Below are 14,747 nucleotides of genomic sequence, written 5' to 3'. Positions count from 1 at the left end.
TCTGGTTATACCAGTGAGTGGGAAGGATTCTGACAAAGCGAGCTCTGAACGGTGTTTGAAGGGAGTTGTACTGCACAGAGTTTGCGTCCCAATTTCCATGTAGAAACTGCTGCAAAAGACAAAGAGTTTAAAACAGACAAGGGGGAAAGTGGAGCCGAAGTTGTAATTTATAGAAACTGAACTATAAGCTGAAGAATGGCTTCGTTATGATTGGGTAGTATTTTCCCCTTTCTTGTTGTCTGCAAACTCGTTTTTCACCAAATCGCAATGGTCATCCAAGCTGTTACAAAATCCGTTTCCCTCAAGACGCGCACCATCTCAAGACAATTACAAGACAACAACATTTTTCCATCTTTTCCCGGGTGCAGTGCAGGTGTCGGAACTACTACAATGTGAGGCGTATCGTGCAAGTAGACAAGCATAAAAAGGAAAATAAATGAATAATTAAGTAAAACAGGTAAGCAGTTATTGAAAGCTTTCCTTCCCTTCCGTCGCGAAGGAAACACACCTATGGTTATTTAGAACGCAATAATGTCTGTGTTTGCTATCGAGATTCAATGCATCCAAATATCTATTTTCTTTCAGCCTCGCTAGTCAGCAGAGTAATTTAAACCACCTACGGTCAGCGCAGGAGGAATGGTGAGGCTCTTTAAAAATGGAATGGATGTAGTCGTTGGAGTTTCTTTTGTACCATTTATTGCTATTAACTAATCTCCTTCAATAGTTCAAACTCTGAGCAATAATGCCGCTGACCTGTATGCTCGTAGCCCAGCTGTACAAGTTGCCATTGTCACTGCTCTGGACTTTGTACCCTGATATCCAGGCTTTCGAAAAATAGCTCGCCATGCCTTGAGTAGCAATTGCAGTTACTTTGTACCTTGAGCCTAAATCGATCTGTGGGTTGCAACAGTAGAAATTAACTAACTTGATTAACTGCAATTTAACAACGGTACGAGCGATCCAAGATCCTCAACCCATCCCTCCTCTTCTAGGCTTAGTGATATTTGGTCCCCTCGTGAAATGCCAAAAAGCTAAGATGGCGGAGTCGAGAAATTCGTCTACGAGAGTTCACTCTAATATAATTCATTTCTCTTAAAACATCCAGACAATCCTCTTACATAAAAATCTCATTTTCCATTACCAACTGTTATTCAGTTTTTACATTTCCAAAAGAAATGCATGGTTTCATTAATGGTCGGATTTTGCACGCGTTGCTCTGAGATTGCAATAGTCCACACATGCGTGAACTCTTTTGCGCTCTTGGAGCGTGACCTCAAGAAGAAATTTTATCTTAGCCGAACAAGTACACTAATATAAAATTGGCTCAGTTGGCCAGTGAAAGGTACCAACTTTATTCTCAAACAGAAAAGAAGAAAAAATTCACCTGGAGATATTCTCCTATCGCACTTTTCGAAGCACACCAGGCCCCATTCCCCTTTGGTCCCGCGGTCAGATGTAACCGAGCCTGGTGCGGCTCATAATAGCTCTTGGAAGAGCTGGCACCCAGCTGTGAATCTGTTATTTGGCCGTTTTCAAGACCTACAGCGAGGTAGCAACCTAGTGAAAGCAGAAGATTGGAAAACATCCCTATATGAGTCTAGTGCAGTTAAAAATTCAATATTTTTTTTTGGTAGAAAACTGAATATTTCTTACCATAATTGTTTTTACACTTGTACAGCTGATTAAGCTGTTGTTTATCCACGACTGATAAACCGTACATTTGCCCCAAAACCACGTGGGCTCCGGCGCGCGATTCTATTGTATTCTTTCCATTCCTGCTCCAGCTGTTTCGAGGTAGGTGCATGAGGGATGTTTTGTCATATGGTGCACCCAGCCGATCCACTTGACCATGACTGTACTTTCTAAAGTTCTGTTCATAACCTATTGAGAGGTACAACAACATGCCTTAATTTGCTTCTGATGAATGGATACCAGATCTCTTGGCTAAACTGGTAACTGTTCTTCCTTCCAGGACTTATGTCTAAGGTCATGACAGAAACGCAATTTCTTTTGTCGCTCAAAACTTAATAAAACCGTTCAAAAACCAGTCGAAGTTTTGCGACATTTATTACTTCCTGAACTCTTCAAGTTTTTAATAGATTTATGAAACTCGTGTTTTAAGCAACGGTGCTGTTTCTTTTGTCTTGTCAACCAATCAGAAAGGAGACTGAAAACCAGACCTGGCTCCCCTTCAGGCTTTTTTCCGGGCTTAGTAACCGCATGGTTTTAGTTGCATCAAGATTTCTTACGTCCAACTCTGATTGGTTCACTACCTTACCCGGGCATGTTTTGATTGGTCAGAAGTGATTTGTTAAGTTCCAGTTGTACGATGCTGCGGTTCTTTTTTGTGTTAGGCTTACTTGTGGTCACAATGAGTTCCTCGATTGATCTGGTTTTGCAAGAATTAATGTCCAAGACAGCTGATTTCTGACATGCGCACTACTCACCAGGTCTGATGTTCTTCGAATACACGATAACATAAGCATCCCGGTCAGGCCGTGAGTTTGTATGAAAGAAACCGACAGTATGCATCAACTCATGTAAAATGGTGCCCTCGTACTCACAACCGTATCCTATAGAAACCACCTGACCTTTTGGATTCATTGTTCGACCGATACAGGAGTAGCAACTATCACAAAAAGGAAAAAAAAACAGTATGATGGATAAGTTATAAGAGGAATCCCCTTTGTGCTACAACTATTATTATTTCTTGTGTTGCATGAAAGCTCCCTCTGTGCTAATTTGGTTTGTGTTTTGAGAGAGGCCAAAAAACATTTCAGCTTTTAATATTGAGCCTTCTTTAGTTAAAAGGTAAAAAGTTCCAAAAAAGCTTTGCGTGTGCTAACAACGAAATATAACTGTTAAAATTTGACATAATAAAAGTTAAAAGTTTATACAATGGTTCCAGTGTGTTGAGATCCAACTGACTTTTTTTTAAAGTTTACTTTCATTTCGCCCCTTATAAGTCTGTTGTCTCATAACTGATTCATAAGTTACATACGCTGAGTTATTGACGATAACTCACCCTTGTCCTCGTATAAACCTTACAAAGTACGGTTCATTTGTTCTGGACTTGAAACGCAAACATGAAAGCCTTTCCATCGTGCTCATGGCATTGGTTATTGCTGAGCGTGCGTGAATGGCTGTTAAGTAAGAAAACAAAATAATGTGGAGAAATTTTCCTGAAGGAACACTCATTTCCCAGCTATTCGTGCGTGTGCGGGTCTCATTCGCCTTCGCTCCGTGTACAATATAAATAGCCAATCAGGAAGCTACAGCTAAAAATTTGATGCATATCATAGCGTTTATCTAAATTTTCCCGCCAAAAAACCTGGCCGGCAGCGCGCGCCAGGTACATTCTATTCAGCTTGGTTCAGATATTACAAGAAGAAGTTCAAACATTACAAGAATAAGAAACCAAATTAGTATATCGAATTCGACTTTCTATAGTTTGAAGCTTCAAAAACATGATTGCTACAATTGTAGGTATTTACCGAAAAACCCAAGAATGCGGAAGAAAACAGCTTTGGACGGCAAGAACTTGCCATGTAAGGTATAAAGCAAATCTTGCATAATCTTACAGGTCTTTTTTTATCTTTACCATTGCCATGACTAGATAATATTTGCAATTTTCTGGCTATCAGATTGCTTAAAGCTAACCTAGGAATTTGACATGCTAACGTTAAATGTAAAAGTTTTGTAAGTTCTTGTATATCTGGCTTCATTCGAAGTAAAAGCTTATGCTAATCTTACTTCTTGCAAGCTGTTCGTCTTGTAGCAGTTATTTTATGGTAAAGGCCTGGTAACACAGTGTTTTCTCGTGACTTGAGTTTTCTTTGTATACCCCACTGGCCTTAAGACTCGAGTGCATTCTGAAAAATCATGCAAGCCACTCGGTGCGGGATATTTCACGGTATGCAACTCGAAACCATTGAAAAACTAGCCTGTTAGTCCCTCGCAGAAAAAAACTTCAAAATCCAGGCATCAACGTTAAAAGGATTCCTTAAGAGCTAGGTAAGTTTTGCTAGCCCAGTTCCGGTCATCGACTGACTTTCTAGACTTTTGGTATAATTCTACTGAGTGGACAATGGATCTGTTCTTTGTTCCCCAACCTTTTTTTTTTTTTTTACCCTCGTTCCAACTTCTGGGTGCTTTTCCTATGACAACACATGACTCAATGTTTCAATATTTCCCCTATTTCTCCTATCTCCTATATGCCACCTTTGGAATCCCACTTCCCCCCGCCTCACCCCCTCTTCTTGCGTAAAGTTCCCACCCCCTTTGACCCCAGGTTTCTGCCCCAGGCTTCTGCCCCTGTCCCCTGCCACTCTTGGTTACAAGGGCCAATGAAGTGACTTGCTCCGTGGGGAAGTAAGTGACCCGACATCTTTTCGTTTGTTCTCCTTGGAGTGGTCTAAACCTAAAGCAAACTATATTGCTTACAAAGTTGACAAGCAAAAATGTACGTACTCAGCGAGGATTCCAATACATACGGAACGATGCCTCCTGGCCATAGGTAAATTTTCTTGTTAACCGAAGCACGGCTGATTTGTCCATCCAACATAATATCTCCCTCTAATAAGTCTGAAAGAAAGTATTTCACACATTACCTCAAATCACAAGTCTTTTGAAAATATTTGCTTAAATTTCTGGTTAGAGTCCCTTTTCGCTGTTTGCTTTCCAGTGACTTGTATATTTTTATTTCTTGAATTGATTGAAAATTATAGTATGCCGGTGATTGTGCGAACAAACACTAAGAAAGTCTTCGAGTTATTTTACGGCTTGATACTAAATAAAAACATAATTATCACAAAACTGCAGCGTACGCGTTCATGGAGTTGTTCAGCAACGATTCGTGAGGCAATCAGAAAACTAGAAGTACCGCAGTAAACTATATTCTGTATTTCGACAACAGTATGTATCTGGGGTACACTCACTGTGTTCACTTCATCTTCCCACAAACAATGGGTGTGCTAAAAATGCGGCAAAATGTCGGAATAGAACGTATGTCTATGTATGGACGAGTGGTTACTTCTCTGTGCTCCCTCATTGTCACGAAATGTGGTTCCATTTGACCAGCAACTTTTTTCTTGCCAAGAGATCATCCCAAATTATGTTCTAACTTTATTGAATAGGAAGTTATGGTCGCCTTATTAGAGGGCTCGTTATTTTTAGTTGGTGGCAAAACCCTGTTATAACGTTCAAAATTGATTTCTCTACCTGGTCTCGACATCCAAGGTGGATCCGTTGCTGTGTTTATTACTCCCCGTGTTGTTGGTTTGAATGTAGTCGCCGAGTCGGACATCACATTTATTGGACCTGGCACGAAGAAGACTGAAAATAGTAGAAAGAATATCACTGTTAAAAACTGGAGGCGTTGAAGAGCCATTTTGAGAGCCACTTAATATCCTATTTCACGGTCTCGCGGGGATCCGAATATCAAGTTTTCTCTTGCCAGATATCAATGTTATAACCGGCCCGAATGGTATAATACCGTTCATTATTCATGGCTGGCGTTTTTGCACAAAAAACGTGTAAGCACGTCGTCGCAGGTGTGTAAATGGAGAGTTCGTGTCTTTGCACATAAGAAAGAGGAATTGTCAAGGCGTTGTGTGGTCAGCTTTCCCAGTGTCGATCATGGGGCATACGAAGAGGAAATCCTCGTAGTTGATAAGCAGATGATCGCGGGGATAATAGGAACAGATAAAAAAAACTAGAATCAAACGAAAACGCGAAGAGAGAAAAACAATTGAAATAAAGCCATGCTAATAAAATTAAAGAATGTTTTCTGGAGTGTTTTCGTTTGTCGTCATGGAAATAATTGGCAAACGTGAGGGCTTTAAGAGCTGTTAATTTTGGGTAAATAAGTAAAAAATATCAGTGTGTTCAATTCCTTTATGATACCAAATGACAGTTCAATGGCTTTAATACAATCGAGGGTCCGTAACCCAATCTGAGGTATAACAGAGGATGGACAATACATGAATAGATCGTTAAAAATACAATTAAACCAGAACTGACTGTGTACACGAGGTGTCATGTAGCAAAATATCATCATGACAATAAGTGACAGTGTATGGAAAAAGATATTTCTTTTATCTGCTCAATGGAGGGTGCTTTTCATATAAATAAGATCGCTAAAGGGTTTTGACAAAAAAAAAACTTGAATTAGAAGCATATTTTGTGTTTCCAGACTCCTGTTATGCTGTTTACGTGGTGGTGAAGCTTGGTCCGGGTCGCCATGTTGCTCTATTAATATTGTACATAAACATGGTGGGCGCATCAGAACACCTCAAGTCCCCATTTCTACACATGCTAAAATTCTATTTGTGATGTATTGCTTGCGAAGAATTCCCTGACTAGAAAATTTTGACAAGTTTTTGTCATTTCATATATTATATCCAGAGTATCATTTTTGCTTCTTCTTGCGTAAAATTAAAAAAGGTATCGACGGAAGCACTCCATACTGAAGAAGAACACAACACCTGTGTTGACACACTGATATCCAAAATCCTCAAAATTGAGCATTCCCATTTCCACATCACTTTAAAGTTACTTAGCAACTTTGTCGTCAAAGATTAGTGCCCAGATGTTTTTGGTTGCCCGGTCAGTACTAGCCGATGAGCCCTAAAGGACTTAGACACTAGACCAAGTACGACTCAGCAGATGCCTCTCTATTGAAACTGTGGGCTCAAAACAGTCAGTAGGCTATGTTTGTATTCTCGGTATTGGACTGGAACTAGCTTCCAATAGATGCTTGTTCTGGGGAAAAATTGCCTTGGAATAATGCTAATAGAAGGAGAAGAGAGATGTCACTGACGCTTTTGAGGTCACGGCGGCCTGTTAGTGTTCCCAAACAATAACATTTCCCTCCCGTGGGAAAGGAGATCCTTTCTTATGCAACTATTTCGTGTTGTTTGACACATCAATAGGGCTGTCACGAAAACTCTCGATGCTTTTATTAAAACACACTTAGTCAGACTTGTGTTTTTTTTCTAATTGGACGTGACACTTAAAGGCTGGTAGGCTGGTTTTCACTAAGGCATAAGTATAAACATTAGCCTGCGAGAGCATCCGGTTTTTTTCGGCTCTTGTTTCGGTGGAGACAAGCGAGACCCGGAAATACGTTGAGTTCGCAGGCTTCATAAACATAAGCAACATATGCAGACATATAGTTTCACCGCCGAAACTGTACATGTACAAGCTATGACAGATAATTATTTTTTCGTTTTAACTGTGGCCATTTTTCTCAAAAAGGGATTTAAAATGCCAGAAACCACAAGATTGTAGCCACATAGAGAATATGAATTTTTTTTTGGCCTCAAAACTATAAGTTTGGCGCGTAAACTGAATAGCCTGCTCCTTGCAACTCGCTCGCCAAGCCTTATCGCCTGGTAAGAAAATAGTTGTATTATTCTGAACAAAATATCTTATTCCTCGTTGAAGTATAACCAGAATTTTCGAGTTGGGTATTAATAGAGCCAGCACAACTTGCGCGTTGCCGATTTTACTACGAACAGTGAGACTCTCACGGTATGCTTTTCGTAGGACAGCAGTTTGTACTGCGCAACCGCCGAAGGTGGCTCAAGGGCTCAAGCTATTATTTGGGTGAGCAGAATGACTGACGGCCAATCTTCAAAGACAGAATTCGGCTCGTTTGGTTCGGCAGTGGATGAAAGAACGAGGAATAATCTATATATGCGTTAAGTCCTAAAGGTCTGTATAATTAATGGCTCGTTTGGCGCGGCAGTGGATGACAAAGGAGGAAAGGAGCCAAACGAGCTGGTTCGTTCAGTGGATGATTAAAAGTGGCCCTGTATTCTGTAGTTTAGCCGACCATTTTAACAAACTTACACAGATAATATCGAATTTAGCATTTATTATTCGCCACGAAGGATTTATTTAGAACAAATGCACGAGATTTCTGCTCACATCCAATTGGCTCATAAACAATGGAATTGAGTGTGCATGGCAGTTGGAAAACACAATTTAATTTTGATGGGAAATATCACGTTCCCATAAACCAATATTGATTCGTCCGTAACTGACGTATGTAATAAATAGTCGCTGATACTAAGAATAAACCTAATGTAGCGGAACTGTTATCAGAACCATTATCATGACCTACCGGTCCAATACAGAAAACTTTCGATTTCACTTTAAATTGGATATTGGCCTTGTAGCTAATTTCTATGTGATAAATTGAATTGTATATTATCGAGGCAACATTTTGATACACTTGTGTTATGTAACCAACAGTATCGGTTGGAAGTGTAGCCGAGTAAATCTGTCGCCAGGCGAGGCTTGGTTGAACGAGAATTTTCTTTCTATTTCTCCTACAGTGTCATCCACTGACCCTCGTCCGGAGAGCGTATTTTTGGCTTAAAGAAAAAAGTTGCCTGGGATCGAAGTTGCATATAAAAGACTGGATTTAATGTTTTGCTCCTTGGGAGCTGGAAACTGGACGACTCTCCAGTTGACTTTGGCACTGAGGTAGGAAAAGCGTGGAGCAAGCTAAACTAGGATTTTGTACAATTTTTGTTTAAAATTTTTGTTTTGTTCACCATGTCAGCTTTTTTTTGGAAAAATAAGTCGTGCACCTTTACCTTACTGAGTCCTGCTAGCTTAACGAGGCAGGTAGCTAGTGTTAACTAGGCCTAATTGCTGGTAAACTGTTTCCCAATCTCTGCCCGAATAATTTAGGAGCGACAGGACGGAGAATTCCAATTTTCTTTTTTTCTTCTTTTTCTTTTTTTATTCTCTTCTTTTATTTCGCCAAAGGGACTCTTTTAGTGAATTATTTTCAGACACACGATACTCAAGAATTATTTGTGTTATGACACATTGAAATATGTTTATATTCAAGACTAAAAAACCGAAGTGGTCCAAACATTACGTAATTAATTTGTCGAAATGCCCTTTAAAGCTTTTTGTCTGGAGAGCTTACTTTCCACGGGCTAAACTAACCATTTAGATATGACAAACCCATAGGACAACACTTTCTTTAGAGCTCATACTGTTATACGTTTATCAGAAGAGGTAAGACCTTATCAAATCGGTTAAAATTTGGTGAGTAAATTATTAAATTGAGATTGTTGCATGTTTCAAACGGTCAAAAAGTAGACAAAACATTTTTACTTCGAGATGATATTTATCTGGAAGAAATAATCAAAGCATAGATTACAAACTAGGTAAAAATGAAATCAAAGTAAGTTTCACTGAGGTTTCCCAAAAAAAACCTTACGTGTATAAGACGTAGCATACTTAGTATGTGTTTCTACTTACAAGCGGATGATCCATTGATGTCATGCGCAGCGCTGAAGCAGCACCTTAGTTCGAATCTGTCGGGAGTGGTGCGGGATTGTAGTATTCACCAGGCTCCAGTCTCCAAGAAGGACCCGGTTTGGGATTCTTGTAAATTCCATACCTCAGTTCAGGCCAGTTGTCTTCTTCGTCATCCTCATCCTCTTCACCCTGCAAAAATAGTAAAATAAAACACAGAATAATCAACGTCTACGATTTATAAAGCCCCGTCGACATTACGCCGGGGAAATTTGAAAACGCAACATTCATCGCTCATTTTGGATTTGTGTTTGAGGAAAACTCCTGCAGGGAAATCACACGATTACCTTGATGTCATCTTTTTGAAAAGCTCCGTTTTGAAAAAGTTTTCCGTCCACACTAAAACGCGAAGCCGGGGTTTTCAAATTCCTCCGGTTTGAAGAACGCTTTTGAAAAGCTCCGTTTTCGTGACGGATTAGTGTGGACGGTAGGCCTAACCCGGTGGAGAAGTCTTATTACTCACTAGAAACTATTTTAGTCCCCAGTTCTCTATTTCGCACTTTCAGAGACAGAATAGTTGTTTCACTTTCACGTGTGTCTTCAGTGTTAGACGGAATGTTAACTCGCAGGAAATTTTGCAAATCTAAAAAAGGGGAGCTAGGAATATGGGCTTCCGTTATTTAAAGCTCTTCGCAATGGCTAATCCAACAACGTTTTTGCCGCATCAAACCCCAACCCACCCTAAATCTGCCGATATAGGCTAAAAATAAACTGCCTTCGCCGTTCTTCGCGGACTTAAAGGAAAGGAAACGACAGCTCAAATAGTGTTTTAAAACCGTGACGGAGACACACGTCAGTAGTAAGATTAAAACCACAAACAAAGAAACTGTCTTATCTCAGTTTCATTTTCCTGAGTCTGAACGAAAAATAACTGAAAAGAATAAAAAGAACTTTGAAGCGTTCTGGATTCGTCAAAATTCGGAAACCTTTTCTAGCAGTGTAAACGTAAGTATGCGGACGGTACACAGATATCAAAAACAATTTTTCGCAGAAAATAAACCTGATTCATCAACAGATACTTACCTTTCCACTGTTTTTCCACCATTTGTAGATAACAACAGAGATTGCCGCTACTGCGGCTGTTAAAGCTATACCGCCAAGTATGTACTTCAAATATTTCATTCTTTGACAATTATGGCAATTCTACACTTTTCAGATAACCAAGGTTAGTAAAAATTAAAACGGATGAAAAACTTTCAGCCTTTTCTTCCTTGCCAATTAATCTTGAATTAGAGTTGTTTTCAAAATAATTGCGTCATAAATGAAACTTGTGACGTGGCTGCGCGCGTTAGGATTCTTATTCCTTATTTGGAAAATGCCGCGATCGCATTTGAAAGATATAAGCTCAGTAAACTGAAGTGACAACTATTCATGGCACATAGAAGGGATTTTGCTATCGGTAAGTTTTAAAAGGACTCAACTGACAGGCTGAAGCTATAAAATCACCTTCCGTCGCGAAACGTTGTAAATATCTCATCTTCAGTACAATGTACTCTGTGTCGAGTGTGGAGGCGCGGTGGCCTCATGGTTAGTGCGCTCGACTCCGGATCGAGCGGTCCGGGTTCGAGCCCTGCCCTGGGACATTATGTTGTGTTATTGGGAAAGACACTTTCCTCTCACAGTGCCTCTCTCCAACCATGTGTACAAATGAGTCCCGGCGAATTTGATGCTGGGGTGATGGACTAGCATCCCATCCAGGGGTGAGTAGAAATATTCCTAGTCGCTTCATGTTTCAGAAACTGGGATAAGGATGGTCCGGCCTGATGGGCCACTTGGCTCGTATGTAGACTTTAACCTTACCCTCATGGTGTGTGTCACAGCGGCGAGCTAATCAAGAGAAGTTTGTATTTCCAACGTGCGCGCGCACATGTAAAAAAGTAATTTTAGATTCTAATCACACAAAACGGCCTCACAAACATTCTAGTAGGTTACATGAAGTTCACCCTACACCGCTACCGTTTACATAGGCAACTACTACCTCAAGCAGATTTTTTACATACAGCGCCTGAAAACATGCCTGAGAAGAACTTTATTTTACAAGCACTCCATTCAGTCATGCGAGGAGTTTTTGTTGGCAGTTTTCGCTCGTCTGACAGCCAAAAGATGTCAATTCAGCTTTGTGCAATCCGTGGTTTAACCACGAGCAGAACAAAATGACACTCATTGAACTCTCATATACTCTTTTCCTGTTCTACAGGTTTTTCCTTGTTATTTAAAGCTCAAAGTCCGATCAAAACTACATGACGTCAATTTCTGAGCAAGTGCTTGAATCGTGTTTCGATAAAGCCTGATGGGAACAGGAGTATCACCTCACTACTCCCGGATAGGGTGCTGGTGCATTTCACGCACGTCCCCACTCCCTACGGTTTTCTTTCAGTGCCAGGTTACCTTGCAACAGTTGTGATTGATGGAAGATGAAGAGGGTAGTTGTGGGGTGGGGTGGTGTGGTGGGGGGTGGGTAAGGAAGAGAGAGCGATGGAAACACAAGAGTTGATCTGGAGTTCATCAATTTTCCCTTCCCTCCCCAGATGCGATACATAACAAGTAATTATTGAACTTATTGTCCATGACAACCGAAGCATATTTACCACGCCCCTTCGCGGCTTAGTAGCTGTCGTGCACTACTTACCGCAACTTTGATGAATAATTGTTCATAATGATCTATCTTGTAAGTGATAGCGATTAAATAAAAGTGAAGGGCGAGAAACATGTACAATATGCAACGCAAGTAGGTCACGTAGAGCGAATGCAGTAAACTCCAGAAGGGAAGTTCAAGAAATTGCGTAACCAAACCTCCACAGGAACCAGGAACAATCAAGCTGTTATATTGTTAACCAGACATGGAGAGGAAGTATAAAATCGGTATTCAAGAAGCTTCTAGTTCAAAAACCTCAAACTGTTCCTTCCTTCTACGTGTTAGTTTAGGATGGTACATCGAAGCGTTTTTTGTTTAGGTGAAATTAACATGCCGTCAGTTGTCTGCCTCTTAATGACTCCTTTCCCGCCTCATTGGAATCACCATGGCAACAGAAACAATCGTAACGAAGGCTTGACGCACGATATTACCTTTAAATGACAACTTTGTGAGTGATTGCCTTTTCACTTGTCAGAGATGAATGTATATGATAGAAAATAATCGTTAACTCAAAATAGCGCTCGTTTTAGTGATGGTCTTTTAAACAAATTACGCGCTAATTCTTTGCGTGATGCATAAGCAAAAACTTCCCCCAGGGCAAGACGTTGCATTCTTCTAACATATCCTGCCCTTGTTAACTCTTTTAATCAATTTTTGGTCTGCATCACTTATTGTTCGCGCGGCACGTATCCAGCGCTCGCGATGGAAGTCATAGAAGCGAGACTCTGCATTGTACGCATTTAAGCACGCTCGGCCATCCCGAACGGTTAAGCTTGCTGATCCGTCAAGTGTTTTCAGTCTTCAAAATGCAGCGTCATGAATTGATAAAAACCGCCCAGAAATCACCAGAAATACACAGATATTGAGTTTATTTACTCCTCTTATCATTTAAACTGGGTTTTTATAGTTTAAAACTCTTTGAAAACTTTGAAAAGTTCTTTTCGTGAATAGGTTAAGCTCAGTAAATCTGGGTGCAGTTGTCGAATTAAACGCAATGCGAGGTTGGCTAGTTAAGCGTAAATCCGTACAAATAAATCCTTCAGCGGGTTTAATTCGGTTCGTGTTTGTTTATACCAGGGGTTTTATATATATTGTTAACGTTTGCGCGCGCGACGCACTGAGGGATTCAGTCTTTATTTAAAAACGCGCCTCGTCAAGAGTTTAAAACAAACGCACAACTCTCGTGTTTAATGAAGCTTGGTGACGGCAGCCAACATCTTTTTAAATGTACACTTGAACATCAAGGGAAACGGCAAAGCCTTGTGTCAGATTTTATGTAACGACTGTTTAGTCTAGGTAGACTAATATCGATGTCGTTCGCCAAATGAAATTAGCTTTCTTGACCCATCTAGAGAGTGACACCGCAGCATTTTAGAATATAGCTCAAAGCTTACGAGTGAATCGGACGCCGGTCACTTTTAACAGACTTGTACTTTTGGCTTCATGCTTAACTTAGTGAAAACCTTGTTTAAGGTTAAATTGACCCAAAAAATTGCTTTGAGCACAGATCAACCGCATGGTAATAAAATCATAAACTGTAACTGTGTATACAATAATTTAACGGTTCTAGAGCTGCTTCCATAGTAGTAGTAGTAGCAGGATAAGCGATTGATTTATTTGCAGTGATCAAACACACTAACTAGATTAATAGCTAGCTATCTAGAGAGGTTGCTACCTAATTTAATGTCGAACACTTAAAGATGTTTTCGTCACATTAAGATAACTACGTCAGCTGGAAAGGATATGCAATGTTCGGGTTCGGGTTAATGCCGCTCCTAGGGTATTTTGAATCAGGGGAAACCCAATAATTAAAAAAAGAATCGAAGAAGGCATAACTTATCTTAGAAAGCTGTTTTCACAAAAGGCGAGGTCTGTGCATGTTATCGAATAATTTTACCACAACAGGTAATTAAAATTCAATGGGCGGCCCATGACCCCCCTTTCAACCAAGTTGACAATAGCGGGGTCAGCTCAACGTAAATGAAGAGAAAATTAATGTGTTACAAACAAACTACCCTCGAGAAGTGAATTTGCGGAATGCGCACAGAAGCAGATATCTGATGAAAAATAACGCGTTCGCTCCTACATTAGAGCAGGCGAGTCGGCTTTTTGTTAATGCTCTACTAATCTGTTAGCCAATCAGAACGCTGCTTGTAAATCAGTAAATTGAAAAGAGATCCCAGCTTGGTTGTAATATTGAGGTATCTCGGAGCTTGATTCAGCGTTTGAAATCAGGCGTAAACATGCTTTAAGCAAATTAACAATGTGCCCATTTTGGCATTTATGTAAAGCTTAGGCGAATCAATCTGCAGATGGTAGCGGGCTTGAAGCACGTTGCGTTTATTGTAAAGGAAATAGGCAGCGTAGACGGGATGCTTAAAGCAAGAAATGCGCACAATCGGCGAGATGTTTCGTCTTTTGTTCCGGAAAACAACAGAGGCCACAACTACGTCAATTGCATAGGAAAAAAAAAACATTATTCAACTTTCTTAAAAATAGATTGCAAAAGTCGACACTTGCACGAAAGCGCGTGAAATTAGACGAAACTTATGATATCGATACTTTTTCCCAAAATATTGCAAAATAGAAATTAACAATTGTAGCGGTGGAAAGAACTGATGCTTCTTTAGATGCGACCTTGCGTCAAGCTGAACTTGCCGTGGTTAAAGCCGGATAAATCTGACAAATAGCTCCAGGCGAAAAAACATTAGTGGAGTATATTATGAGCTAGTTAATCAAGCATCTAATATACATAACAAAGAGAGAGCAC

At 40.2% G+C, this 14,747-nt stretch overlaps 1 protein-coding gene across 1 annotated transcript in view; it reads right to left on the bottom strand.

The window, feature by feature from the left end:
• Window positions 1-5,724, bottom strand: part of LOC110042343 (protein SpAN-like) — a 7,723-nt gene extending 1,999 nt beyond the window's left edge. Inside the window, exons 1-8 of the mRNA XM_089273461.1 lie at window positions 5,221-5,724; window positions 4,471-4,584; window positions 3,026-3,143; window positions 2,448-2,629; window positions 1,654-1,881; window positions 1,385-1,557; window positions 754-894; window positions 1-106 (exon numbers count right to left, since the gene is read on the bottom strand). The exon at window positions 1-106 is cut by the window's left edge and continues 42 nt beyond it. Of these exons, the coding sequence (XP_089129587.1) occupies window positions 1-106; window positions 754-894; window positions 1,385-1,557; window positions 1,654-1,881; window positions 2,448-2,629; window positions 3,026-3,143; window positions 4,471-4,584; window positions 5,221-5,389 (1,231 nt within the window). The 5' untranslated portion in view covers window positions 5,390-5,724. The remainder of the gene's footprint in view (window positions 107-753; window positions 895-1,384; window positions 1,558-1,653; window positions 1,882-2,447; window positions 2,630-3,025; window positions 3,144-4,470; window positions 4,585-5,220) is intronic.
• Between the last annotated feature and the right edge of the window lie 9,023 nt (window positions 5,725-14,747).

Source organism: Orbicella faveolata, unplaced genomic scaffold (genome assembly GCF_042242905.1).
Source record: "Orbicella faveolata isolate gen_17 unplaced genomic scaffold, um_ofav_v1 contig_35, whole genome shotgun sequence".
Classification (NCBI taxonomy): Eukaryota; Metazoa; Cnidaria; class Anthozoa; order Scleractinia; family Merulinidae; genus Orbicella; species Orbicella faveolata.
The sequence above is the reverse complement of the archived record's forward strand: the minus strand, read 5'-3'. Positions and strand labels throughout refer to the sequence as shown.